Source organism: Grus americana, chromosome 4 (genome assembly GCF_028858705.1).
Source record: "Grus americana isolate bGruAme1 chromosome 4, bGruAme1.mat, whole genome shotgun sequence".
In the NCBI taxonomy this organism is placed as follows: Eukaryota; Metazoa; Chordata; class Aves; order Gruiformes; family Gruidae; genus Grus; species Grus americana.
In genome coordinates, this window is record NC_072855.1 from 44,753,301 (window position 1) to 44,780,336 (window position 27,036).

Genomic DNA, 27,036 nt, shown 5'->3' on the forward strand with positions numbered 1-27,036 from the left:
GATTTTATTTATCAGCTGTTACTTTCTGATAGAAATTCAGGTAAAATATTTACAGAATTTTAAATACAAAGCTTGTGTTTTGATGAGACAAAACCTGGAATTAGAAACAGTGGTTCTATATTCATCAACAATCATTATTTGTATTCAGAAGATATCAGTGGATTTCCCACCCCCCAGTTTATTGGAATAATATATAATGCAGAAAAAAAATGTCTTTCTGCTGTTTTTCCCTCTTCTTAAAGCCATTTTAAACTGCATTCTTCTCTTAGTGCAGCAAGCTAGGAAATTTTTCGGATGTTAAGGTTTTAATTTATATCCATTTTGTTCGTTTGAGTGCCGGTGCAACAAAATAACATTTTATGAAAACATTTTATTTAGCTTTCATGGTATTTAATGCCAGGAGAAAAGAAAGGGAAAATTCAGATTATTTAACCACATATACATAACGTAGGTACAAAAGAATGACAGTTTTAATTTAAAAAAAAAAAAAAAAGCTTATTCAGCATTTTTCTTTGATAATGACTACTGAAGCATGTCATAGAAGAGGGAAAACTGTTTCTGGAACAAAATTAAGTATTGTACTTCAAGAATCAGTTTCTTTTCTGAATCTTATTGCCCATATCTTGTTTTTTCTCTGTATATATATAGTATTGTGTGCTGATTACTGATAATGTGAACATCTAATTATATTGCCAAAAGGAAGCAGATAAGCCGCATGTAATCTCCAAACTTACTGAATATCAATCTTGCACACGCAGACAAAATATTTGTATACATTATTTTCAACTGTTATGCCTTAAATGGTTGGAAAAAAGAAAAGTAGGGAGGAAGAACGCTGTAGTTGCCATAGTGGGAAGCTTTGACGTTGGCTGTTGGGACAGAAAAGTGAACGTTATGACATGTATTACCAGTGCGATAAGGAGGAGTAGGACGCAGAATCTATTTGGAAACTAACATTGTAGTATCCTTTTATTCATATAGTAACAGAAATACCATGGATTTTTGCAGTTGTTGCTTCCATCCAAAGGGGGTAAGAATCTGCATGTCTATTACAGTCTACTGCAGAATTTCATGATATACGAGGGACAGAGTTTACTGAAAAATGTAGAACCTATTACCATTCAGCCAACATAGAAAATGAGTAACAAAGGTGAAGAATGGGCTTTCAGATGTTATGTTAGCTGAGTCTGAGCACAAAAGCATGGAATAGCTATGTAAGGACCATGAAGAGTGATCTTTATGGAGCTCTAAGTGTGCTTAGGGGGAAAGGAAAAAAAAAAAAAAAAGAAAGAAATCCTCTTTCAAGAAAACATGGATTTTCCCCTGTTCTGCACTGGATGGGTGGGGGGAGAGACAGACACGGTGCAGTATTCTTTTTGGATAGCAATATAAAAGGCCCAACAACAAATGGTGTAATAAAATAGCAGCTTTAACAAGATAGAATAAGGTGATGAATACAGATAGTGAATAAATCTTATGTCCCTTCAGATGCTGGGCACCCTGCATTCATGTGGATTTTCCCACAGCACACTGTGCAGATCCTGTCTATGGAGAGGTTCCCATGTGGAACCTCTTGTGTAAAAAACAAAATCATATATCTTCTGGCCAGTTGCAATATTATCTCTGTCATAACCCCCAGCACTGTGCAGCACAGGCTGTTCTGGGCTTTCCAGTGTATACCCTGGCAGCAGCTACCCATGCTAACATACAGGCTTCTCAAACCCTAAGTGCAGGGCCCAATGTAGCAGACGTAGCCTGCTCAAGGTCACTAACTCCTTGAATACAATGGCTTCTGCAAGGCTCCTAGTACGTCTCCTGATGTTATTTAATAACTGCATGTTATCTGAATACCTGTCTTTTTATGAAATCGGGGAAATAGGGCACAAGAGAAGATGGTGGTGTTCTGTCTTAAAACCAGACAATGTTGCTGAGATTTATCAATAATGTATTTTTACATCCTGAACTTTAGAAATCTGTGAGAGTTGAGTATAGGATGTGGCTGAAGATGTTAACTTTTGCTTAACCAAAAGGGAAGGTAAAACAATATGTTCCTTAGCGTACTTTCCATCTACAGATGTACTTTTCCAGCGTTGCAGTCTCAAGACTGGATGTCTTTCTTGAACAGAAGTTACAGGACTGATTAAAAAAATAAGTCAGGTTTCTTGATCCATATTAGGTGAGGTGATGGCTGTTATTTATCATTTTATATTGCACTCTTAGATAATGTCTCATTTTTCTTCAAACTGATTTGTTAATTTTACAATTAATAAGTATAGGGCTTTTAAAGCACTCTTTTTATTCCCTTTTATATTTTTTGAGCAAAACTCAGAACCATATGTATCATTTTACATTAACACAAATTAATGTGTTCAGTGCTTAGCATCTTAAATCACTTCATTTGATGCTGTGTAGTTCCACACAGTTGAATAATTGTAATTACTTTTTATTTTCTTTCCTATGTCACCCCTATAAAAAAGACTTTATCAAAGTAGAACTTTATGGCTAAATTTATGGGTACTCAAGTGCCATATATTATATGGTTCTTTCCTCACAATGTGAAGAGAAAACTAATTTTCAGGAAAATCTTCCAGGTTGCCCTGGGGAAATTAATTTGCTTTATTCCAGAAAAAAGACTATATAAGATGACATAGAGAAACACAGAACTGTCATCTGAATATAGAGCCACTGTCTGGGCATGCAGGGATAAAGTCAGAAGTTCCAAAACCCACTTGGAGCTAAATCCAGTGAGGGACGTGAAGGACAAAAGATGGGCTTCTATAGAGACAGCAGCAGCAAAATGAAGACTGGAAAATATGGGTCTGTAGCTGAGTGGGGCAGGGGACCTGGTAGCAAAGGACGTGAAGGGGCCAAGCTGTACTGAAGGTCGTCTTCACATCAGTCTTTACTGGCAAAACTGGCCCAGGAATGTGAGACCAGTGGGAAAGTCTGGGAAGGAAATCTTCCTCTGGCAAGGAAGCCTCACCCATGGTCGATTAGAGGATCACATTAGAGACCATTTAAACAAACTGGATATTCAGAGGTCAAAGGACCTGGATAGGGTGTAGCCACAAATGTTGGGCAAGTTGGCCCACGGCATTGAAAGGCCACTCTTGATAATCTTTGAAGGATCATGGTGATCAAGGGGAGGTTTCTGCAGGCTGGAGTAAAGCCAGCGTCAGTCTTCAAGAAGAGCAAGAAGGAGAATCCAAGACATGACAGGCCCGTCAGCTTCACCTTGATCCCTGAGAAGACCATGGAGCAAATAGCCCTGGAAACCATTCCCAAAACCATGAAGGATAAGAAGGTGTTTAGGAGCAGTCAGCATGGATTTATGATGAGGAAATAATGCCTGCTCAACCCAACAGCCTTCTGCAATCAGGTGACTGGCAGGGTGGATGAGAGGAGGAGTGGATGTTGTTTATCTTGTACTCAGAAATGCTTTGGACGTGGTCTCCCATGAAAGACAAACTGATGAAGTACAGGCTAGATGTATGGACAGTGCGGTGAACTGAAAACTGGCTGAACTGCTGGGCCAGAAGGTTATGATCAGTGCCACCAATTCCACCCAGAGGTCAGTCACATGTGGCATACCCCAGGGCTGTTTCGTTCCTCCTTCTGTCTGTCAAAGTACAAATGACTGATTTAACACTTCAGCAAAGGGAAACAAACTCAAGTACCTTAGCATTCCCTCTTTGAAGTTGTCAGCTTGTATACAGAAATATTTGACTGTGTATAGTGCTCACAAAGCAGGCGCCACATTTAGTCTATGGGAAGGACAGTACTATATTGTCCCAATTTCTTCTCCTTTTGATCATGGGATAGCTTTGGGGAGACTTCAGTTGCTTTCCTCCTGCAGTGAAAAAATATATTTTCTGTAGCTCTAAAGCCATAAGGATATAGTTCTCTCTTAAGTGTTCTTTTTATACAAATCAACACTTTTTTCTTCTTGTCTAAACTAAAATAATTCAAGATCTCTTAAATTGTTCAGTCCATTCTTTCTGTAGTTGCAGTACTGATGATCTACTGATTAGATCTTTATTAAAAAAAAATACCTGTTAATAAAAAAATCATGATTGCAATTTATAGACAGAGGTCTAGTTTAGGAGAATAATCAAATAGTTTAAACATAAGCAGCCAAATGTTATTTAGAAGACATGTTCATGTCTGCCACTGAAATATATAGTAAACCAAATCCATTTTGTGCTATCAGCACTGGATATAAATCTAAGAGTCATACGGTGTTAGCAATTTAGTCACCAAGAAGTTTCACTCAGAGCAGTTGGATGTCTGGAGAATACATACTCAGCCAGTGTAGTCAAGACTTCCTTCAAAGCTAGTCTCTTCTGCAAGTAACAACCTGAAATCAGAAGAGCAAGTATAAAGGCAGGTGATTGAGAAATAAATTTAAAACATGTTGACTCCATTTTGACCTTAGCAGTAGTTCAGAAATTCTGCCTCTTGATGTAAAGGTTTGCTACTCAGCCTGAGTAAGTGACAAGAAGGCACACTCCATTAATCTTGGCTTTTGGCAGTTTATTGGATCTTAACGGTTCAAATATTAAAGGAAAGGCAAGGATGATACCTGAAAATAATGCACACATAATAGTCCAGAGAATTAATCTGGTTTAAAGATAATAAAACACAGACTAAGCATGTTTGAAAGCTGCACTGATGTTCTGCATTGGGAAAGGGGAACTATTTTATTCTAGTATTCAGCATCGTTTCAACAGTATTACCACTACTTTCTACTTCTGTGGGCATCTCTCATTTGTGCACTTCAAAGCACTGAGGGTAAAAAGTAATCATCACCTTCATTTTGTCAAGGGATAACTGAATGACACGGTTTAAATACTGTGTATAAGGTCACATAATGAGGTAGCTCTACTGAGAGAATATGGGAAAAAAATCAGGAGATGAAAAATAGTAGAGGAGAGGGAGGGGAAAAAACAAAAGCCCAGTGACTCTGTTATCCTAAACCTCTGAATCATGAGCTTGTCATGATTCAGAAAGTAGACTGACACTTTTTCCAAGGACCCTTCTACATATTTGGGGCTCTGTATATTCTTTCAGAGATTTTTTTTTTCTCTATTTTTTTAAGGTCTTTACTTTGCAAAACACTTTGGTTTTCAGTGATGGTGTTTTAAACAATTTATTCCATGGCATACTGAGCTCTAAATATTTAAAATTTGTGAAATTATATTTGCTTTCTTGTTCTTCTCCCCAGGCAGAAATAGCAATATTAGGATAACTAGTTTTCATTGATCTCAATTGTAAACAAGACAGACAAATACAACTTATGTTTTCATGAAAAAAAACCCAACCCTTAAACAGTTGGTTACCATGCCGTCTTACAGTTCCCATCTTGGTCTTCTAAAGACAATGGCCGACATTATACAGCATAACAACTTTGGCAGCATGGCTGTGTTACAGCAATACAGAATTATCTTGTACGCATTTTGGTTTTGCATGTTTCTCTCATAACTATTCCTGAAATAAATCTCTTCAAAGTCCAGTGCTCCAAGGAAATTATGACATTACATCACCTGTAATTAATATACATAATTTATGTGTATGCAAACTCCATGTGCTTTTTGTAATGGATTATGAAACACACTATTGATAAATGTTAATGGCGTTAACTTGGCGGGGGGTGATGGCGTTTACCCTAACTCCAAAAACTATGATGGTTAATCACAATTTTGTCACGTAACACAGAGAACTTTATTTAATCTTATTGTTAATTCACTATTCCCATTGATTTACCTGTAGAAGTTTTTTAGTGAATCAGAGGTTAAAGCATTATAATTATAACAGAATGGATATATCATTTCATAGATTTTTTTCTTGTTCATTTATGTTTTCTGTTTTTTCTCTCTCTTACATGCTGCAGTTGCAAACATATTGTGGCGAGAGCAAGGTACTAATACAGATGGCTTTTTTCACGTTTTCTACTTTACAATGAAATGCTCAGCTATTGTTCCTTTTGTGTGTTGTGTGGTTTGGGTGTTTTTTTGTTCATACTCTACAGTTTCAGTAATTATCTTTCCCCTTGCAACATTTGAGGGATTTGGTTTAAAGAAAAAATATAGTGGAAAATAATCCTTTAAATACTCATGCCTTTGTGAACTGCTTTTCCTTTTGGGGAGAGAGAAGGAAATAAGCTGTTCAAACATTTCAGACAATTACTCAAAGGGATACAACAAGAAGCTCAGATTTAAAATGTAGACTTTTAACTTTTGCTTGTTTGCTGACATGATAAAGCTTCCAACCAATCAGCCTCTATGCTGTTGGGATTGATCTTCTTGTATGAATCATTCTTATTGGACAAAATTATAATCTTAAATGGTTTAATTAAAATTGAGGTACATGTTGTTGCTTACTGAGACAAAGCATTTTCTTCTTATACTCAGGAAGGGTTTGTAAATAAATGTTGGGAGGGGGAATGGAGATTTGTAGTTTGTGACCAACTGAAGGATATAAACGCAGGCAGTATCAGGTGTTAATTACACAGAAAGCATGGAAATATATTTTACTGACAAGGATAGGTATTTATTTTCACATATATGAGATAATCTCATAAAGCATATTGCAGAAAAATGTCATAATTGAAGTGTTGTGAGCTCTCATTTTGTTGCTCTAAGTAGTCTGTTCTTAATTTAAAGTTGCAGTTTAGGAATTAATGTATTTCAGTAATAGGAAGTGTTTCAATTATTTCCATTGGAAGATTGGTAATACTATAAGTGGATCAGGCTTTGCTATGAAGTCATGCTACAAATGGTATGTCTGCATGTTTCTTAAAGATTTATTTTAAATCAATTTAAAGATTCAAAAATCTGATATTTCATTTGCCTAATTACATAGTAACATTTCCCAGTGTGTTTACAAATATGAACTTTTTTTTTTAATATTCCTGTTTTACCAGTTGCTCAGCTGATATAAACAATCAGTTCCCAGACGATAGTGGGGCTCAGCTGTGATCCTCCTCCTCTGTTGGTCTTGCAGAGTTCAAATGACTTGTTCAGAGTAACACAGTCCCACAGTTAGTTCAACTGATGCACAACAAGATTCTAACTCCAAAGTTTTCAAATGTATGGTATTCTCACAGCTTATTGGGAAAGTATCACTTGTGCTTTATCCTGAATAAAATGGAAAACATGATTTGCACCCCCTTGATTTTTTAGAGGATTGTCTTGTCAAGTCAAGTCTGGTGTTGCTTTCAGTGGTTGGAAGGAACTCTAGGAAAGTTTAAATTCTGTGACAGTAAAGACCAATTAAAAATAGTAGCTTATCAGCATGCTTGTGGTAAAGACATTCCAATTTCTCTGTGACTACTGGGAAACTAAACAGAAAGCAATTTATAGTAGAAATTGAGAATGTGAAGTGACAATATCATAATCTAGAGCAGATTTTCTTAATCTCTCCTGTGTTTCTCATTGGCCAATCTTTGTGTTTCCAGCAAATATTGTTACTGGTTGCAATGTCAGAATTCATTTACAAGAAAGCAATACCCTGAAGATGCCAATAAGCATCACCACAAACGTCTCTGGGCCACGCATACTCTGTCATTTTCTGTTATCTAAGTATTAACAGATAGGAGAGGAGGGATGGCTGATTAGTAGGACAGTTGAGATTGTGAAACCATAGATAGCCTTTAGTACTTGCAATGCATATTAGTATATGGGATGCACAAAAGCCATATCACAACTGCTTACTTGTGTAAGTGTAAAAAAGAGTATGTGTCAGAAAATCTGAAAGGATTTTGAAGGTACATTAATTGCTATTACACTAACAATGGAATATATACACACATATAAATATAGCCATATATTAATCTATACACAAAAAACCCCCAAAACCACCACCAATTTTTTCAAGACAGTGTTAGTTTTAAATATAGATTCAGTCTAAATGAAGCAAATATATTTGCATTTATTGTTGTTACTTCTGGCACTGTATTATAAATGTGCTGGGTTGCTTTTGGTTTGATGGGGAGAGGGTTGCAAAATTAGGTCTGATATCTTTAGAGGAATAGCTCCTGTAGTTGTGAAGAAGTGGCTTGCCTAAGTGATTAGTAGATATTTGTACAAATATTTTTAGACAAAGGAAGAGTTTTGGGGTCATAATAACTTGGAAGTGGGGAAATAATATTTCATTGGATCCACAGGGAAAAGTTTCTTATATGAACTGACTTCCCTAACTCAGTATTGAAATGGAAGAAGGGCATTTCTTACTGTATCTTCTTCAATGATTTTGAAGAACAGTTTGGTAAACGTTACTATTCAAACATTGGAAATACAGCCTTAAAAGTTTGGGCTGGGTTACTATGCATGAATATTATCTACTTCCTCATGTTCTGGTATTGCTTATCCTGCTAATAACTATAATATACTTTAGTCAACGAGACCAGGGAGAAGGGAAAACCTTGTTTTGTCCCCAGCCAGCTCCACATATATATTTACCACCAAGATAGAATAAGCCAGTTGCTCAGCTATAGATCACTACACTGTGTTAGGGGCAGCCTAACCTCAGTCAGGCTTATCTACAAATTCCAGCTGTTCTTACAGGATGCAATGTCAGGCATTTTTTAAAGAAAGACCTTGACATATTATCTTACATAGAATGTATGAGTTACCCGCAAAGGCAAACAAAAGGATCCCATTGGCCAGACTGAGCGTATCGCCCCTAGTACACCCTACGCTCAGAGTGGATGTAATTGGTTAAGTTTGAATAGATGTAATTGGTAAGTTTGCCTTGAGCCTGAGCCTGCTTTGATGCTACACCAAATGCAGCGTAGGCAAATTCCTCTCCCACTTCTTGGTAACCTATTAATAGATAGATGTGATATAAAATGAGGAAAACCCTGCTTGGAGATTGTCCTTTCTTCTGTTTTAGGAAAACTTGACCAGAAGTGGGGAATGATTCCACAAGATTTCTCAAAGATAATAGAACTTGCTGGTTCTGGGCATGGCCTGACAACCTTATGCATATTACTGCCTTTCAAGTGACTGTATTACCTATGTGATTCCTAATGGGGACTTTTATGTGCGTGTGTACATACATACATTTATACAAAAATACATACTTCCCCCTGCCGATAATGTTCTCATTATTTTATTTGATATTAAGATGTCTTCTCTATATATATTAACATAGATTTTCCTTCAGAATTTTGGATAAGCAGAATTTCAGACTCAAATTTATTTTTCCTGGTTTTTTTTTCTCCTGTGTTCCTATACCAAATATTGTTATGTCAAGTGGAAGCTTAGGCCCTGTACCCAGGATACATGTACATTTTTGTCATTGTAGCCTACAGTTTAGCTGTCAGAGATGGTTATGATGGTAATTTTATGAGTACAGTGATTTCCTTCATAGAATTGTACAAATATGAACTGATCATCCATCATAGCATCCACATAGTAAATCAACAACTGTTGTCTTAATTTGCACATGGTAAGCTAAAGAGAATGTCCTTTTTTGTGGTCATGAGCCGTGACCACAGATATTATGAGACTTTATGCTACAGTTCTGGTTCCACCTTCTCCACAAAACATTATGTCATGCCTCTCATTCAGCAACATTGCAGAAGAAGGATTGAATAGTTCTATAAACATTTGTGGCCCTTCAAACTTAGAATGAATATCTGCCCAACTTCGGCTTTTCAGTAAAATACAATAGACAATATAACCTTTTCTGACTGAAAGAAATGTCAAATGGGTTTATAAACAAAGATTCAGAACTTCTCTTTCAATGTTATACAGAAATTACTTGAACTCTTCCATCCCTCAGAAAAAGAAAAATAAGAATACATGGAGAATTTATATTAATTTGATTTCAGTGCAGATGATTTCACAAGATCACTTTTGTTACTGCAGCTGTCAAACTATATATTTCTAGATCTGTATTCATAAAGACACTGTCTCGCCAATGGAGAAAACTATGTGAAATTCTGAATAACATAACAATTTTGTTTTAGTTTTACAACAAAATATCCCATAGGATTAGCTGTATTAGCACTATACACATTAACAAATTGATCTCAAATCGAAAATGTGATGAGGTTTTTAGTTCAAGACAAGGATTTTCTTTTTTGTCGTTATTTAATTTTATACATTTCAATGTGTTTTTGTTCCTAAGGTCTGGGAATTGGGAACATGTTTTATGTTTTTTATGAAGATGGCATCAAAGTAATACAACCAGTGGAATGTGAATTTCAGAGACATATTAAGCCTAGTGAAAAACTCCTCGGTTTTCAGGCAAGTTATTTTTTAAATTTATTTGTAGTATTTTCTCAATTATAGTTTTCCTTGAATAAGAATTTATTATTGCTAGTTTCGTGTTTTCTGCTTGATAATTCAGACATGTCTTCTCAATTAATAAGTAGCTTATAATGGTGGGATCAAAATTTCCTGTATTTTCCTTGATCAAATTCAAACTTTCAATCTCTCTTTTCGATTGAATATTGCCTGTATACTTTGCAAACCCTTTATTTTCTTTGGCTGTCTTTCTCTTCTCCCAATCCTTTCCTTTAACAGCTCTCTACTCTTTATTTCTGGTTGGTTTGTTGTTGGTGGTGGTTTTTCCTCCCTTCCCTCCCCCAGTTAAGTGCATCTCTGTGAATCAGGGATTGATTGTCTCTCTATTAAATATAAGATCTAAAGGTATTATTTTTAATGGTTTCTTTTTCTCTGCTGGATGTTTGTCTATATTAAACTGTCAGCTATCATGAGGCAAATCCCTATCCTGACAAACACTCTTACAGCTCTGCTGAGTTAGTAGAGATGATTGATGCTTTGACTTCAACTTGCAGTTCATATAAGTAGTTTCAATAACTTTATTGTTAACAGATTTATAGCTGATTTCACCAAATTCTGTGCATTTATGGAGCAGTTTCCATGTGTAGTATACATAAAAACAGTACAGTATTCTCCACTTCCATTTATTCTTTTGTTGTTTTTTTCCTTTACTGCTAATCAAATTGTTAGCTGACATGATGCATGTTCTCACAGGAACACTTGGTACTAGTCACTACATTAAGACTTGTTCCATATGATCTATCACCTTTCAAAAATAATAACTTTTTCCTCATCATTTGGATTTGAATGAGTGACCTTGAAATACGTAATGACCTGTACCTGAGCTGTACACTTTGGGTTTTTTCCCTAATACCTAAAGCACGCTGAAATAACAGCAGAGCTATCTCAGTGGAATTTGCCTCTTCAGTTATCATTATTGATGTCAAAGGCTGCTGTACTCAGCAGCAAGATTTATTTTAGTGTGAATAATTATGCTTTGAACAGCTAATCATACCTTGATTTGTGCTGCTTAAGTGAAATTAGGTTGACACAGCCAAAAATAAGCCAAAGAGCTTTTTTATGGCTGTTTAATTCAAAAGCTGATTATTTAAGAAGTCTGTTAAAATTTTATTGGTCTAAAGTGCAGCCTAGAATTTAAGTGTATTTTTATTGAAATGTGGTAATAATCAGAATGGATAAGTCAAACTTGTTTCCTTTTTGTAGCTTTCAAACATAAAGTAGCATAATAATTACGTCCTTCGTCTCTAAAAAAAAAAAAAAAAAAAAAAGAGAGAGAGACCAGGAAACTAGGCTGCTTGATGCCTTTCATTTTAAAGTAGCTATAGACTCATCCTTGTTTGGATATCTTTGGTTTGTGGGTAGGTGTGGTAAATATATAGGCAGAAATTAAGCTTTGTACCTACATGCATGTCATTTTGCCCATTAAATTTAACAATATTTCTGCTTATTCCCCTGAACACTGAAAACATCTTCCCTCACATATGGTGCTTAATAAATCTTTATTCCTGAAAGAGAAGTCAGAAATATTTGGAAAATATATCCTTATGTTTTTCTTCTCATACTGACATTGTTCTTCATTTTGCTTTCCAAAAAAAAGAAAAAAATGAGAAATAGTTTTCACTAAAAAAATTCTGAAATTTTGAAAAAACCCTTTCAGATTACTTTCCTCTTAGAAGAAGGATGAAACACAAGTTTAAAATAATTCCCTGCATATACTGCTAATACTACAACAGCAGCAGTATATTCTTGAAAAAACTCATTGACTATGAAGCTTTAGACAACTGTTTCCTCCTTTGAAGAATATCATCTCTTCCTCAAGCCTCTCTGGAAAAACTGTTTTCTCTAAATAAGAATAATGAAATAACCCAGTTGTGTCCCAGGATCAGATGTTTATCAAGTTCAGCATGTAATCGTTTAGTGGTATGAGTTCATGTCATAAATTACTCATTAGTAATAATAATATTTGAATCTTGCATATAACTTTACTAATCAGAGATGTTGGTGTACGGCACGTTTTGCCGTGTTTTTACATAGCCTTTCACATCCACAGCAGCTATCGCTAATAAAATCTCCATTGCTTATCTCTTAACATATACCTAAAGGAAATCCATGCATGCTTAAATCTCTCCCATTTCTTTACACTTTTCTGACTCAGCTGTTCAAGTGATAAGTAAAACCCTAGTAGACCTGTTTCATTTCCAAACATTTACTAAAGTGTAGGAACACTTCTAAATTCTGCATTGCAGTTTAGGTACTAGAAGTGTTACAGAAAACGTCTGGATATTACACGTGATACTCCCCAGGTTTCCTGTTTGCCTGTCAACAAAATAAATTACCCTTAGCTGATCTCCTGTAAAAGAATGAACTTAGATGTTTCTACATGACATTGCATTGTATTGTGAACGAATGTTGCAGTAGTTACACATGTACATATTTAGGTATGCTAATTTTGCTAAAGGTAAATACAATCTCTCAATAACTATATACTTGAGAACCCTTATCTAAATATTTAATTGCCTCTTATGCAACTGAGTGTCAATACAGCGAAGCACTTTAGCATGTGCCTAACATGAGAATCAATTAGACTTTCATTGTGTTTAAAGTGAAGCAAAAGATTTAGTGCTTTGCTGGATCATCATGGGTTAGAGGAATACAAACAGCTTCCTCCTCTCCTTCCCAGAATCTCCTAAATTACTTGAATCTTCTAAAGTAATATCAAATGAAAGTAGGCTTTTATTAGGCTGATAGTGACAATTCTAAATGCAAAGGGACAGAAATAAACTTATTTCTGTTTCCTGATGCAGGTTATTGTTTAATTATACCAGCTTTGACAGCTGTTGGTTTAACCTGTTGTCAAATAGATTCTTAACCGTGGTCCAAGTAGAGTCGTTCAGCTGCGAAGTGTCTCATCATTCGAAAGTATTCGGGACATTTTCCTCACTAACATGCAACCTCTATTTATCTTCTGCAAATTAATATTATCCAAAGCCTTTACATTCTAATTCTTATGCAAAAGTGTTTTTATTTTCCCTTCTGAATCAAACCCAATTAGAATAATTATTTCAGGAGACTAGGGAAAGAAGCTATTGAAACACATGCCTTTGTTGAGACCAATGGAAAAATCCTTCTGGTTTCAACATAATCCTGATTTCCTCTTTATTACAAGACCTAGTGTATAATGGCCATATTTCCATAAACTAGGCCATCTCACGCTTGAAGTTCAATATGTGCTGGAGGTGGGAGCAAAATACTTAATTGCAAAATAATTAATGTGACTACATGGCAGAGCAAAGTTTCCATAGGAAATGAGCTTGAAACGCACTTGTTAGTTCACAGACACTCTTACAGCACAGTAAGTGTATTAAATGCAAGAGTGTTAACCTTTGTTGAAAAAAATGTGAAAAAGGTCCACAGTCTGATTTTTTTTTTTTTACTACAGAATGTCAAGTGAACAATAACTTAATATAGATTAGGTGATATATAAATTCATGCCTTAATACATGCACTGTTGTAACCTGGTGATGTCACCTTACTCCGAGACAGTCACAGCACAGACAGATGACACTTCATTATAATGATTAAAAAGCTTGACTCAAATCCTGTTAAAATACTGAGGACCGTTGCATTAAGCGTAAGTTTATAAACATAGATTTTGCACATATAAATCTACAAGTACATGTTTTCTCTTCAGAATTTTTTGTCCTGGACTACCTTGAAAAACTTTCTCAAAGGGTTTATTTTCCTCCATCTGCTGACTTGTTACAGGGAAAGTCACTTTTTGATTAAAAAGTCCGAGTGAAAAAAACCAACAATGAAATGACTTAATGTTTTATCAGATGTTAGCTTTTTTCAGAGAGAATAAATTAGGAAAAAGTAAATTGCTCACATTTTAATTAGAAGAAGAAAATGGTGTTTTTATGCTTATATTTTAAGGACAAATTATTTTAACCAATTACCCAACCACTGGGGAAATTAATATAGAGCCTCAGAATTACTGCCTGTAATGTAAAAGAAATCCAAATGGTCTAATCAGATAAATGTTAACTTTTCAAAAGCAAGATTTCAATTCCATTGATTGAAGCTATTTCTGGGGCATCTAAATAAATGGGGGTTTGAATAATTAGAGAAACAACTGCATAAACCGATTCATGCTGGGGAACTCTATTTTCGGTATTAGAATTTTGGTGCATAATTTTCACTGTTACTTTGGAGAAACACTTTCTTTGTTTTTATTGTAACTTTTCAGTTTTTGGGGCGAAGTGAGAGTTGGCATTGGATTATAGAAATTTATGATAACATGAACAATATTCTAGCACCAGTGAACTGCATTTGTATATGTAGATTTATTTTTTACTTCATAGTTTTTACTTTAGATCTGAGAAAATGTCATGCTTTCTACTTGTATTTAAAGTGAAACAAGAGGAGCAAGTTTTATGATTTATACAGATAGTAAGAATCATGCCCTGTAGTTTCTAATTTGAATATATATGTGTGTATACATCTATAACCCCCCCCATATTTATATTGCTTTTACATTGAAATAATATTTAGAAATACAATTCAATCAGTATTTTAGACTCAAATTCAGGAAAATGTTTAAGGTTTAACTCTGAATATAGTTATAAGTGCTTAACTTACATATTTTCCTGTTCTGCTATACTTCCCACAATGGGAGGTATGATTAGCGTAATCATTTCCACTAATCTATATGATGCCATTTGAGAGAAACCTAGATTCCTTCAGCAGCAGTTGGTGTTACTGTTGAATAGTTAGAATTCACAGCACCAAAAACTGGGGTAAACTAGGGTGAGTCCCGGAGAGACATGACCGAGAAGAATGACACAGTATAGAGTTGCTATAGACATTTACAGATGGATTATTTGAAGAAGGTGTTCCCTGAAGAAGAGAGAGGACTGTGTAGAACAGTCTAAAAGTAGTGATGTGTTTAGATAAAACATGGAACTAGGACAAGGTGTATTTAGAATAAGTATAAAAAATAATTTGAGATCAGCGAAACAGCCTTCCAATTGAAATGACAATTGCACAGAAGGCAAATAACAATAGATCATTGATCTGATGATTACACATCATGTTAGAGACTTACTTGTTTATGTAGACACTTCACTTTATGCGGTGAAAAGCTTTTAGCCACTCTGAGGAATGAAAGTCCCGTTTGTCACCATGCCAGTCATTCTCTAAAAAACAGATTTTAAACAACTTCTCCCTTCACAGTGCATGGCTTTTTAGCAGTGCAAAATAAATCTTACCCTTTTTACTTATTTCTCTGTTCTGCCGAAGTTCCTGATTATGTGCCATCCCGTGGTACCGGAGTTTAGTAACCTTTCCTTATCAATGTGATTTCTGAAAGACCTTCCCTTTGTTGATGTTTAAGAACCACATAGGACCAAGCAGTGGCTTTCTATCTCCTGTAACGAAACTCCTTTTGTTAGAGCTGGAAATTGATCTATTTCTTATTTTGACATATAAAGATTGAGTGTATTTTCTCAAACGTACAGAGGCACAGCAGGCAAAGAATGTTCATGCTACAGAAAAGTTAGTGTTGAAATGCATCACCACCTTCTTGAAAAGCATTGCTTAGTGCCCAATATGTTGTTCTGTCACGTTATTTTTCCCCTTCTTTTTAAAAGGAGTCTGATGTTTAAAAACAGAATTCTTGTTTAAGATCTCATCAGCTCTTACTGTTCATTCTACATTGATGCAATCATCTGCTGACATAGCATAATTATTTTCACAGCGACCAGTTATGATGTATCAGACAGAGTATTCTACATTAGGAATAAGCAGCAGATAAGTGCTAAAAAGAAATAATACTTACAATTTAGTGAAACTGCCCCTTGTGATGAAAAGAAAAAAAATAAGAAGGAAGAGAAGAATAGGTCAGGAAAACAAAAAAGCTTGGCACATGCTGTACATGTCCTGGCACATGCTGTACATGTCCCACACAATAATTTTCAAGTCCTTGTTTTTACATAAATTTGATGTCCATTATAGGGAAAAAACCATGCTATTTCATAAAGGGAATTTCCAAATATGGTAACATATTTGACCAAGGAACTTTTAATTTTGATAAAAGCAAGCTTTCATGGGGAGTAAATAGTTACAAATAGATAGATAGAAATAGAAATATATCTATGATGAGTGGGATTATATTTGTATCAAAATATGAATGGTGAGCATGTAAACTATAGATCGCTATTTTGAGGAGAATGCATAGTTATAAATATATGTAATATGAAATATGAAGTCAACAGGAATTTTGCCTTTGTTTCAAATTCATCCTTTTGCTGGGATGGAGGGGTAGAGGGGGAAGGAATGATAGTAAGAAGCCATTTGATTTGTATCGGGTTTAACACTAGTGAGATAGGCCACGAGAACATCTTACAGCAGAAGTAGCCAAACTCCTTGTCCTTTGAAGCAACATATCAGTACTCCATGTGACCAAAAAAGCAGATCCCTGTAACTGCTGCTCGTTTGCCCCTGTACCATCTGACAACTTGCACCACACCTCCTTCTCTTCATCTCCATTTACACATTATCATCTTCCCAATTTAGTATTTGCCTGCCTTACTGCTGTGTTCGCAGATGTAAGTGTAAGCCATATCTATAACTGCCTTCCTTTGCAATATACTGTGATGGTGCAGATGAGGAAGCTGCTAGCTACTGCACAGTAATGAGACTTTGTGTGTCTAATTTTTTTTTTCCTGTTTTTAAGGTCTCCTGGCTCTTGCTCACTTTATTTCTATATGTATTACTGTTTCAAATTGGTTTCTTTCTCAGGACAACAGTGCTAACTGCCTGAATGCCTAGAAAATATAAAAAAAAAAGGTGTATGGTTTACACTAAGGTGCTTCTGAGTTGTGTGGTGCTTACAACGTGGAGTTTGGCTAATGTTAGTCTGTGTCCTAATGTCACCCGTCCTTTTTCCTTCCCTAAATTTTCTAAGATTTTATTTTACAGTTAAAAAAAGAAGAAAAAGAGTATAATATGTCTTTCTATTTCATTGTTGACTGTTTTGATTCTTACACTTTCCCTGTTTCTACTGAATTATAGGATGAAGTTTGTCCCAAAGCAGATGGAGATCCTGTTCAGCGATGTGTATGGGCAACTGCTGTTAATGTAAAAGACAAGTTCATTTATGTAACTCAGCCCACACTTGACAGAGTTCTTATTGTTGATGTACAGTCTCAGAAAGTTGTACAGGTATTTATTTCTAATTTTTACTTTAATTAATATCTAATTTGGACACAAGAATTTAAGGTTCTCTTTCATATTCCAAAAAAAAAAGGCAATTAGCTCGAGAGTACACAATATCTAGGAAAAAAGCTCATCTACTTTCGACGTTTAGCAGCAGTTTATGTTTAGTGACTGTTCTTGTCAATAGGCAATTGGGAGGGAGAGAATCAACATGAAAATATCTCTTATAAATATTAATCAAGTAGTTAAGGAAATGAGTCCTTTGGGAAGTTTCTGGCTTGAGGTACTTTTCACTTGAAAGTAAAGATCATTAAAATAGAGTCTTAGCACAGGAATGTGTCTTTCAGTTTTGACAGGAAAGGTCGGGGGGTTAGGTTTGGCTACAGAAGGTGGAGGACTGTTATTCAGTAAGCTTTTAGACAGATAAATTACTGGAATTGTGGAAGACCCAACACCACCCTTAGCCACGACTGGAGACTGTGAATTCAAACTATTTCTCTATTCCTCTCCACTGTGTAGATAGTACTATCAGTTTCTCAGTCTCTGGGATGCTGGAGATACTCTGCTTAGTCAAAATAATTCATTGGCTAAAAGAGAGAAGTCGATGCTATAGTACGGGGATTAATGCATTCATATAGTTGGTGGACGACCAAGGTACAAGGCAATGCTAAAATAAGTATTAGTTTTTTTGAGCAGTCCACTTCCCTCAGGAGAGCCTGAGAGAGTTCCAATATAATCCAGCTGGTCATTAGTCTCACTGGGATGGAGTAAAAATTTGATGTTTAGTTGCCACCACTCAAATCAAGTACTATAACCACTGTATTCTTGTCAGTCTATCTCTTTTTTTTTTTTTTTTTTTTTCCTTTATGTCATGGTATCAATGATATCATTGTACTGTGAGGTTAAATAGGGGATTTATGAGGACAGATTTTAGTCTGTAGAATTGTTAAAGACATGTGAAAATGCATTTAGAAATTTATAACCATAAACTCGTTAAATTCTAAAAATATATTTTCTGAATATGAAGAGAATAGTTAAAGTCTTAAAATGTTTGTGTAAACAAGGCATATGTAAAAGGGAAAATCATAATATTTTTGCTATTTGTTTTCTGCCTAGTATTCCCACCATAGTGCACTATTTTTCTTTTTTCTTTTTTTTTTTCTTTTTTTTAAATCAGACACATAGCGTAGAATATATTTCGTTATATAGTCTTTAGTCTTTCAGGATGATGTGATTTGACCAGAAAGATTAGCTTTATTTTACTATCAATGGCAAAAAAAGTCAATCAATTATAGCTGGGGACCATCAACAGTCTCGTCAGCAGACGAGGGTTTTGTTTTCTGGTTGGGTTTCTGTATTTGTAGGGGATGTGGGGTTTAGGTACATTACAGATCACACAAAATCTTGATATTTTTTTAAAAGCAGGGTGGTTCTTTTTCTGAAATAAAATTATTTCCTGGGCAAAGAGCTCTGAAGTTAGCTAATAGCTTGTTAACAATCCTGCTCTGATTCTCAGAAGAAAGGGCACTTGTATGTGAAACTGATAAAGAGGTTTTGACACCACACTGGGTGTTCTGATTCAAATTTTAATCATACAAATGTGCCTAACATCTACAGGGTTACTCATAGTATCATCACATTCTTAGGAAACAGATGTTCTTTAGCTAAGTAAAACATGGAGGGGGGGTTTAATTAGAAATCAAATTTAAACTGCTAATAAAAATATTTAAATATAGCTTTTCTTCTTGCCTTTTGCCCTTTTCACCAATAAATGAAGAAAAATCTTTAATTTATAGATTATATATTGTATATTAGGCTCTGAGGAGACCTTATTGTGGCCTTTCTATACTTTAAAAGGGGCTTATAAGAAAGATGGGGACAGATTTTTTTAATAGGGCTTGTACCAACAGGACAAGGGGTAATGGTTTTAACCTAAAAGAGGGTAGATGCAGACTAGATATAAGGAAGCAGTTTCTTATGATGAGTGTGGTGAAACACTGGACCAGGTTGCCCAGAGAGGTGGTGGCTGCCCCATCCCTGGAAACATCCAAGGTCAGGCTGGACAGGGCTCTGAGCAACCTGATCTAGCTGAGGATGTGCCTGCTCATTGCACGGGGTTGGACTGGATGACTTTTAAAGGTCCTTTCCAACCTGAACCATTCTATGATATTAGTATACATATGTATTACACATATTAATGTAAAACTTGAAAACACATAACAAAATTGCAATTTTAAAATGACATTAATTTGACAATTTTAACATTTGCATGACTTTTGCATTCTTTAAATATCTACCTTCTATATTCTATGTCAGCTGGCTCAGCAGACGTAACTTCCTCAAAACCTGACCTATCCAAATGGTCACAGGGTCTGATAAAATGTTTTGTTAATAATAAAAAGTTGTTCTTTTTTTTGTTCTTTTACTTTTTTTTTTTTTTAGTTAAATTGACTTTTGCATATCAAAGTAGAGATTAACTGCATGGATAATGAATTTTTGTTTTCTGAAAACAAGACTTTTCTTACAGCCAATTCAATATATGTCTTCAGGAAGAAAGACTAAAAAAAGACGTAGTCTTATTGCAATCCACAGATCTGAAGGACTGGAATCTCTGGCAATGGTTTCTCTGGTCTCTGGCTGACATTCATGTCTCATCTTGCTTTCCTACAGATGATGGATGAAATACCAATTTAATTGCATTTATTAGCATTTAGACTTCAGTGGCAAGAACATATTATGCCTTTTGAAATCACTGAAAAAAGTTAGAGAAGTTGGAGATTCTTTTAAACTTAGATTTTATGGTATAGTTTGATTGGTAAACTCTTCTAATTTGCTTTCAGTTACATTAGTTATTATTTTACTAAGTACTTTATCATTAACTGAATGTTTAGAGATGCTTACCACAATGATTATGTTAATTAAAAAGTAAAATTCAATAAGTTAGCCACTAATTAAAAGTACACCCCTTCCCCAGAAATATGTAAAGCGATTCTCCAGTTTTTGGATGGAGTTAGATAGATTGCTGTTCTATCACATAAATATTCGAGATTCTGTGATGAGCTGAAAAACAGACATACAGGATACCTAGGTGTTACACAGAGCTTTGTGCACTAAGTCTGTGCTCCTGTGCAAATATATTGAGCTAAAACCAGATACTCCACAAGCCTTCATACTAGTCCAGGGAAAAAAAAAGAAAAAAAAAAATCCCTCCAAAACCCCAAACCTTTCACTTTCAAAGAAATTTTATTTTGAGGGATAGAATAGCATTGCTTTTCCATTACTTTAATAATATCCAGATCATGAACTTAGGAAAGTATAGAATTAAATTTATCCCATCTGTGGAAACCTTTTGCAGGCATGAAAGTCTCACTTTTGATGGTTCTAGGTTGTTTAGATATTAATGACAAATTATCTTTCCATTTCACAACACTTAACACAGACATTTAGTAAGACAAAATGACAAAGGGATAACAGATGAACAAGTTAAGTAAATTAAACCAAATGTGTTACTGTCACTTTTGGGCACCCGCGAAGAATTTCTGCTAGTTGTTACTGACCTGAAAATTATTTCCTAGGATACACTTAGCCAAATACATGGGAAAAGCATTATGGGACTTGCTCTGTGTGGAGCTTAACCATGTTGATTTTCAAAATAGACTTAAAAAAAAGACAAGTAAAAGTAGTTGCAAACAAAACAAATAAATCATGAAAGCGCAAAACCTATACAATCTTTTACACATGGTATAAGACTATAAAAAAATAAAACTGTTGATTCACATAATGCTTTTAGAATTGAAGTAAGGCTAATTTGGAATTTAGTGACAAGTGAAGAGGTATTTTTTTCAGCATTTTTCATAACAAGCATGGCCCTGTCTTTCTTATCTTTTAACAATAAGCATTTATTTTTGGTGTTGGTTTTTGCAAGCCGCAAGAATTTTTCTAACCATTAAATGCTGCTCTACTCATATCATATGCACGCACACAAGCACTCATACAAACGTGAAGCAAGGAAGGAAGTTCAATTTCTCAGTCAGACCAGTCTACTTTCATTACTTACAGTACTGCCTAGCACAGAAAAAAAACATAAATCAAATATAATTGATTTTTTGAAAATAGATACTAAGCTGTTCACAAATGAGAGCATTTTGCTTACTAGACCGCCTTTTCTCTTAAGTGTCATATTGATACAGAGGATTTTACTTACATTTTAACTATTTCTAGTCTATATCTTAAAGAAAAAAGCCCACCTATCTGCTCTGTAAAACCAAGTTTTCAAAAATGTATACTTTGGTAGGAACAAATGTGGAGAAAGCTTCATATTTTGAAAGTGAGCAACACTCTAATAAAAATCCTGTCAAGGTGTAAAAAAAACTACAAAAGTATTTGAAAGGGCTGTAAGTCGTGTAACTGCTGTTTTCTGTGTAAAACTAATGTTGATTTGGTTTTGCTTATTATGGTGTTTTCTCTGAAGTACTACTATGTATGTTATATTTCTTCCTTTCTACTATGAAAATTAATGTAAAAGATGTGTGTACAGGTGCACATACATAACAACTGGATTGAGGATGATTTATTTCTATGGCAATTATTTTTATCAAAATAAGTACTTAAAGAAGATACTAGAGCAGACTAAATTGAAATGTATTGGAAACATGGATGGTGTGTATCTTTAGAGAGGTATATGTAGACTTTTTGATCTAGCCAGGTCATTCTCATTGTAAAGTTAAGAGAACTATTTGCTTTAATTTATAAATTCTTGAAAGCGAGCACAGTCACCTGCAATCGTCCAAGTATTGCTTAGCAGCACACCATTAACTGGGATGACATAGGGGCATGCTGAAGCAAACAGAGCTCATCATCGTGTGGTCCACACAGTGCTGCTGGCAGACCAGCCTGGCTAGCCAGAAACAGCTGAGAGCCTGCTTCCAAGATGCTTGGCTCCTTTCTGCTGCTGGCTCCTCTCTTGGGAGCCGCAGTACCTGTGCTCGACTCCGCGGGCAATTCCTTCCCCTCCTCCTGGCAGTGCGGCTGCCTTCCCCTCCTCCTGGCTCGCGTAGCTGGCTCGCATTCAGCAGAACACATACAGGTCAGACCTTTTGTCTAGGGAAGCCAAAAGGATATTTGACACACGTGAACAAATTAGATATATAACAGCCCAAGTAGTATTTTAGACAACTTGTCTTCTAGCCCATGGCAGGAAAATATTATCAAACACAAATGACCTTTTTCAAGGGGTATTCTTTCTGATTTTAAATGAACCGGTGAGCAACCTGGCTTCATTTTCCATTTTCAAAAGGAAAAACAAATTCTGCCTAGATGAAGCTGTGGCTTGCAACACCTCAGGAGTACAGTTAAGTATCATCAGCAGTCTCAGCCAGCCATTAGAGCATTATCTTGAGGATCTACATCATTAGTTTAAATTAGGTTCACTTAATTAGCCAGCTGGTACTCTCCTTGACAAACTGATAAACAAGCTGTGCTTTACAGTTCCATAATGGTGAGACTAAAAACAATTTCCACTTATTTTTTCTGCTTTAATGATTAAAATAGAAAAGTAATCCCCGCAGTTGTTTACCTTGTGCAGAATGTCTCTTAATCAAATATGTCGTCCTGCCATTTCATACCTCTGAAGTCTTCAATTCTTCTCATAACAAAGGAAGGGTAGAGCTCAACTGTCTAAACTGTTTGTGGTCTCAAGAGACAGCGCTCAAGGTTGTAGGGAAAACACTTTGGTTCTGACCACAAGTCTACCAAAAGTAGCAACTGAAAATGGAAAACATGAAAACAATCTTTCCAACTTCAACAGAACATACCCAGTTTAGCAGAGATAGGAAGCTTTAGATGTAGCGACATTGTGTTGGGTTTATGCAGGACTGTGTAGTAACACCTTGCATTGATTTCAATATGTGGCTTGAGAACACTCTTCCGTTTTTAGACATTTTCCAATAATTGGTGTAGTTTTTAAACTGATACGTATAAAGTGAGAGTAATGGTGGGGAAGACAAGTACTTGTTTACTTGATTTAAAAACCTTTGTTTTCAGCTTCTTAATAGCTTCAGTATAATGTAATTTTGATGCCAAATGTTAGAGCACATAATGAATAAAAATCACTTTTTCAGCAATTCACTAACTTTGGATTAATTAGAGGGCTGTTCCAACAATTGACAACATAATTTTTAAATACAATCTGAAACCATCGGGAAATGCATGTCCAGTCATCATTTTAACTCAAGCATATCTATTCTTCTTCTTTTGAAAATATGACAAAACCTAAGGATTTCTGGTTTTATTATGCTTCAGGCAGTAAGTACAGATCCTGTTCCAGTGAAACTACACTACGATAAATCACATGATCAAGTCTGGGTGCTGAGCTGGGGAGACATGGAAAAGAATTCACCAACTTTGCAGGTGAAGTAATCAGAATGATTATATACGCGGAAATCTATACGAGTTGAATCTTTGTGTAAATGCAACATTTTGTATATTTTTCTTTCAAGGTTATTATCGTGACCCCAGCAGGGGCGGTGAAACAATTTCAGCTAACCAGAAAACAATTCAGACAACTGACTTTGCTAAAAAAGTGGGAGGTTATTTTCAACACCCTTACTCAGGAGTGACAATGCTGAATTAATAGAAGGATAGGCAATACAGCTGAAAGCAGCAGCATGTTTTGTAACTGCCAGTCTTTTGAGAGCAAACTGTTACTGTTTATTATGTTGGGGATTTTTTTCCTAATTAGAGGATAAAGTGGATTTTAGGCATATTCCTTTTTCACTAAAATTATATTGATGCTCTGGAGGTGACAAGCTCCATCGTTACTTATTGCTTTTTTCAGATGTAAATTATTACAAATCTTTCCTGTACCTCTAAGCAGTGGCAAGCCTAGGGACAGTCAGTAAAGAAATATTTCAAGAAGCTGTACGTGCATTCCTAATTTTCACTACTTTTTGTTCCTTATTTAAAGTAATCCCCTGAGAATATGGTGATTGTCTTCATGTCATAATTTCAAAATTACTTTTTATTTCAACTTATGTTTCCTTTAGAAATTAATGAAATCTTTATGTATTTAAAAATGTATGTAAGATTACAAATAGAAATTCAAACACAGAGCTCAAACAAAAAAGTGAGTAACATTTGAAAACACCTTTTCAGCACCTACAGACTCTTAGTAACTATGAGTATGCAAGGTAATTTGTGGGAGTTTAGCTGTCACTTATCCCCAGAAAATGACTGATAATTAAGTCAGTTTTATCATGTTTTAAAGCGACTGATCATCTTCGCTCTCATTTTTCCTCACAGTATAGATAATCGATTACTTTTTATTTTAAAATCTGCTCTTAAGTGCATGTATGTGAATATCATAGTGGCTATTATATGGAATTGTCTTTTATTCACCCATAAATATTTACCTCAGAGAAGGTCCAAGATTTGGGGATTTCAGGAAAATTGGTTCATAACAACTTAAGGAATGTGTAAAGTCAAATGAACTTTGTCTTCTGAAATGTGTCTATGCTATGTTGAATTACCTCATAATTGACAAGAATTGGGAGCATGCATAGCCATAGCTTCCTGTGAATCAGTTGATAACATCTTATCTTTTCACTCCAGCTGAAGTGCTTGAGAAATTTAATCTCACTCTAAGAACTAGTGTAAAAAAAAAAAAAAAAAAAGGTAAACAAAAGCTTAGTTTGCACTAAGAACTGCTAGAGGCTTTAGTAATTTAAATGAATAAATATGGACTCAGTGGTGGGGGAAAAAGCAAATATGAAGATTAAGTGGTCAGGTATGAAACAATTCTCTTAAGTCTGTAATGCTGATCAGCTTTATTCACTGTCATTTGTGTTCTTTTTCTTGCTAACTGAAGGATAGTACAAGAGATGGAATACAGAGACAATACTGTATTAATTTACTTGGCTAGAGATTAAATTTTGAAAGAGTATTTTGATAGTTTATAACGATGTTGCTTTATGTAGGTGATAACACAAGCCAGTGGGAGTGTTTCCCATCACACAATCCATACTCAACCAGTGGGAAAGCAGTTTGACAGAGTGGATGACTTTTTCATTCCAGCTACAACCCTCATCATTACCCATATAAGGTAAGTTTTAGCTGAATTGTAATTAAATTTCAAATGAACTATAACATTGTCTCCAAAGAAAATACAATTTAAAAACCTTGAAAATCTGAGACCGTGCCACCTACTTCAATATTGCTTTGCAACACCCTTCTTCATAATCTAAATGCAAGTTTTATTGAAAACAAGCTAGACATCAGAATAAACATGTTTATTAGCGTTTTCTTCCTTATCTCACCAAATGCTCAAAAGTTCCACTGCTCCACCTAAAAAATTGAGATGTCATCTGAGTTTCTTCTACTGCTCAGAGCAGTTGCCATATATAGTATTTGCCATATTATATTACATGTATGTTGTATTGGAGTTACTCCAATTGGATTAACAGACCAGAAAAAAACACTTTGGGAGTTTTAAATGGAATTGTGATACAACATAACCTAACTCTTTGTGAATGAGCTTCTAGTGCTCATTCAGTTCTTTCTACCTATTTTTTTCGTTAGGATCTCTGTATTTTAAAAAAAACAAACCATGACTGAGCATGTAATATAAACTTTGTTTAGATGCATGAAAAAAATTGGTCTTATTTCATGGTGCTGAGTATCTGGTGTTAAAATGGGTCATATTGTAATCCATGCCAGGAAACACTGTAAATTCTTGGCATTTTACTTATTTCTCTCAGTGAATGAAGGATTGTCTTTGTGTTTGTCCAAAGAACAGACAAGTTCTGGCTGTGATAGAAATACTGTAAGTAGGGAAGAATGGAACAGTGACCAGCTGGATTTTAAAAGATGTATGGGATGGACAAAGTGTGAGAAAAAGAGGGCAACACTTAATACAGGCATAAAAGAGAAATCTTATCAAGATCTCCCCAAGGCCTTTTTTCTTCCTCAAAATACATTAGTAAGAATGTGAAATAACATTTTCTGTTCATATTTTCTCTGTAACGTTTCTGCCTGTAGGGATTGAAAAGTCCTGCAATCTAGGATTTGTACATCTGAATATTACATTAATGTGCATTAGCACTTTGTATGTTTAGGACCGTCAAGTTCTTTGCAAGGTGACACAGACCTATTTCAGCTCAAAACAACTATGCAAATAATTAACTGAATTGTTTATTCTGCTGTTCCAAGTTCAAGTTTCTATAGAGATGCTTTCATTAGGATGATCTTACCTGTCCTACAATTATGAATCATCATCATTCACTTTTAGCTAAAAATCTCAAATCGCATATGTAAATATGCATCTCCATTGAAAAAGATATAATTTCTGATTGTAGTCAGTGGTAGTCTTTTAAATGTGAAAACATGCAATTTAGGATGATTTTACAATTGATTCCAGAATTTACTCTCTACGTGCCTATGATGAATCTAGTCTTCTGTATCAAAAAACATTTGGCTTCTCCTAAAGGGGTTGTTGATGAAAGATAATTTTTTT

The 27,036-nt window shown here is 35.1% G+C and overlaps 1 protein-coding gene across 2 annotated transcripts in view; it reads left to right on the plus strand.

Moving 5' to 3' along the window:
• The window catches only part of FSTL5 (follistatin like 5), a 321,062-nt gene that overhangs the window by 267,359 nt on the left and 26,667 nt on the right, over positions 1 to 27,036 (plus strand). The window contains exons 11-15 of one of the 2 annotated variants that reach the window (XM_054825507.1): positions 5,891 to 5,917; positions 10,135 to 10,253; positions 17,385 to 17,534; positions 23,829 to 23,936; positions 25,502 to 25,626. In XM_054825507.1, coding sequence (XP_054681482.1) covers positions 5,891 to 5,917; positions 10,135 to 10,253; positions 17,385 to 17,534; positions 23,829 to 23,936; positions 25,502 to 25,626 — 529 coding nt within the window. The remainder of the gene's footprint in view (positions 1 to 5,890; positions 5,918 to 10,134; positions 10,254 to 17,384; positions 17,535 to 23,828; positions 23,937 to 25,501; positions 25,627 to 27,036) is intronic. The other variant, XM_054825508.1, reaches the window with a different exon arrangement.